General features: G+C 45.7%; 1 protein-coding gene across 1 annotated transcript in view; it reads right to left on the reverse strand.

The window, feature by feature from the left end:
• Positions 1–1,104, reverse strand: part of megf8 (multiple EGF-like-domains 8) — a 27,245-nt gene that overhangs the window by 13,200 nt on the left and 12,941 nt on the right. The window contains exons 7-9 of the mRNA XM_005736209.1: positions 955–1,100; positions 468–665; positions 84–344 (exon numbers count right to left, since the gene is read on the reverse strand). Coding sequence (XP_005736266.1) covers positions 84–344; positions 468–665; positions 955–1,100 — 605 coding nt within the window. The remainder of the gene's footprint in view (positions 1–83; positions 345–467; positions 666–954; positions 1,101–1,104) is intronic.

A 1,104-nucleotide genomic window follows, 5' to 3' on the forward strand; every position in this document is an offset into this window, starting at 1 on the left:
AGCATGAGTCAAGAATACAGTTATGGTATACAAGTCAGAATAATGACAGATAATGTCAGTTTTTATGTGCATCTGTGTTGTACCTGAGTACAAGCAGAGCAGTCTCTGTATTCTTCACACATGGTGCAGTGCTGGGGTGCTAACAGCAGATGGAGCTGACCTTCCATCTTCCCTTCACTGTTCAGCCCCTCAGGGCAGGGTTCGAGGTCTGGGCTGTCACGCAGCAGACAGCGGGACAAAGACGGGCACCAGCCACAAGACTGGTCTGACAGGCAGGCCAGACAGGACATGTACCCTGAGCAGGAACCTGAGCGGTACGGCTCCGAGAATAGGAAGGAGATCTCCTAGAAGGAGATATCACAAGATATAAAGGAAAGGGTATTAAAACTATGCTTTTGTTTCATGATCTAAGAAAAATCACAAAGGAATTTTGCACAACTTAGTTTTGCTGTTGAAGTTAAACTCACACTTCCTCCAGGCAACGTTCTGTTCCAGATCAAGGCCATCTCACTTGTCTGTCCTGAGCCCGAGTTGTTCAGGTAGCCCTCCGCCTGAACAAGGTAATGGTTTCCCCGAGTGAGGTTAGAGAAAAGTCGACTCCCATCTGGTCGAGTCAGGAGCTTCAGCTCCTTTTCCTGCTGAGCTGCCCAGTGACCCACCACCTCCTGATCAGCAAATGGGTTCACAATGCACAAAATATGGACATGAAGAAAATATGGATAAAACAGTAAAAAACGTTCAATCACAATATTGAGCCCTGGGAACGAGGATATTGGCTTTCACTGAGAATTGTAAAGCCTTCCAATATTTGTCCATATGAAATTTAAATTACTTCATTTTATTATCTAATCTACTACAAATCCAGTGAAGGATTTAAAAAAGAGACAAAAGGTATTTCAATTTGCTGAAATTTAAAAAAAAAAAAGATTAGCGCTGACATGCACTTCTCCTCACCATCTGGCTGGAGTTGGGTCCTGTTGCCATTCGAGCCTCAAAGTGAAGCCTCTGGATGCGAGCCCACATGGAGACTGTCTCTGTAGGAGGGGGTGCAGGTGGAGGCCCGCCCCACAATGGGTGGACAAACCCCCTAAACTGTAAGGCTAC

The sequence above is a fragment of the Pundamilia nyererei genome, unplaced genomic scaffold (assembly GCF_000239375.1).
Source record: "Pundamilia nyererei isolate P.nyererei 1_Seehausen unplaced genomic scaffold, PunNye1.0 scaffold00067, whole genome shotgun sequence".
Lineage (NCBI taxonomy): Eukaryota > Metazoa > Chordata > Actinopteri > Cichliformes > Cichlidae > Pundamilia > Pundamilia nyererei.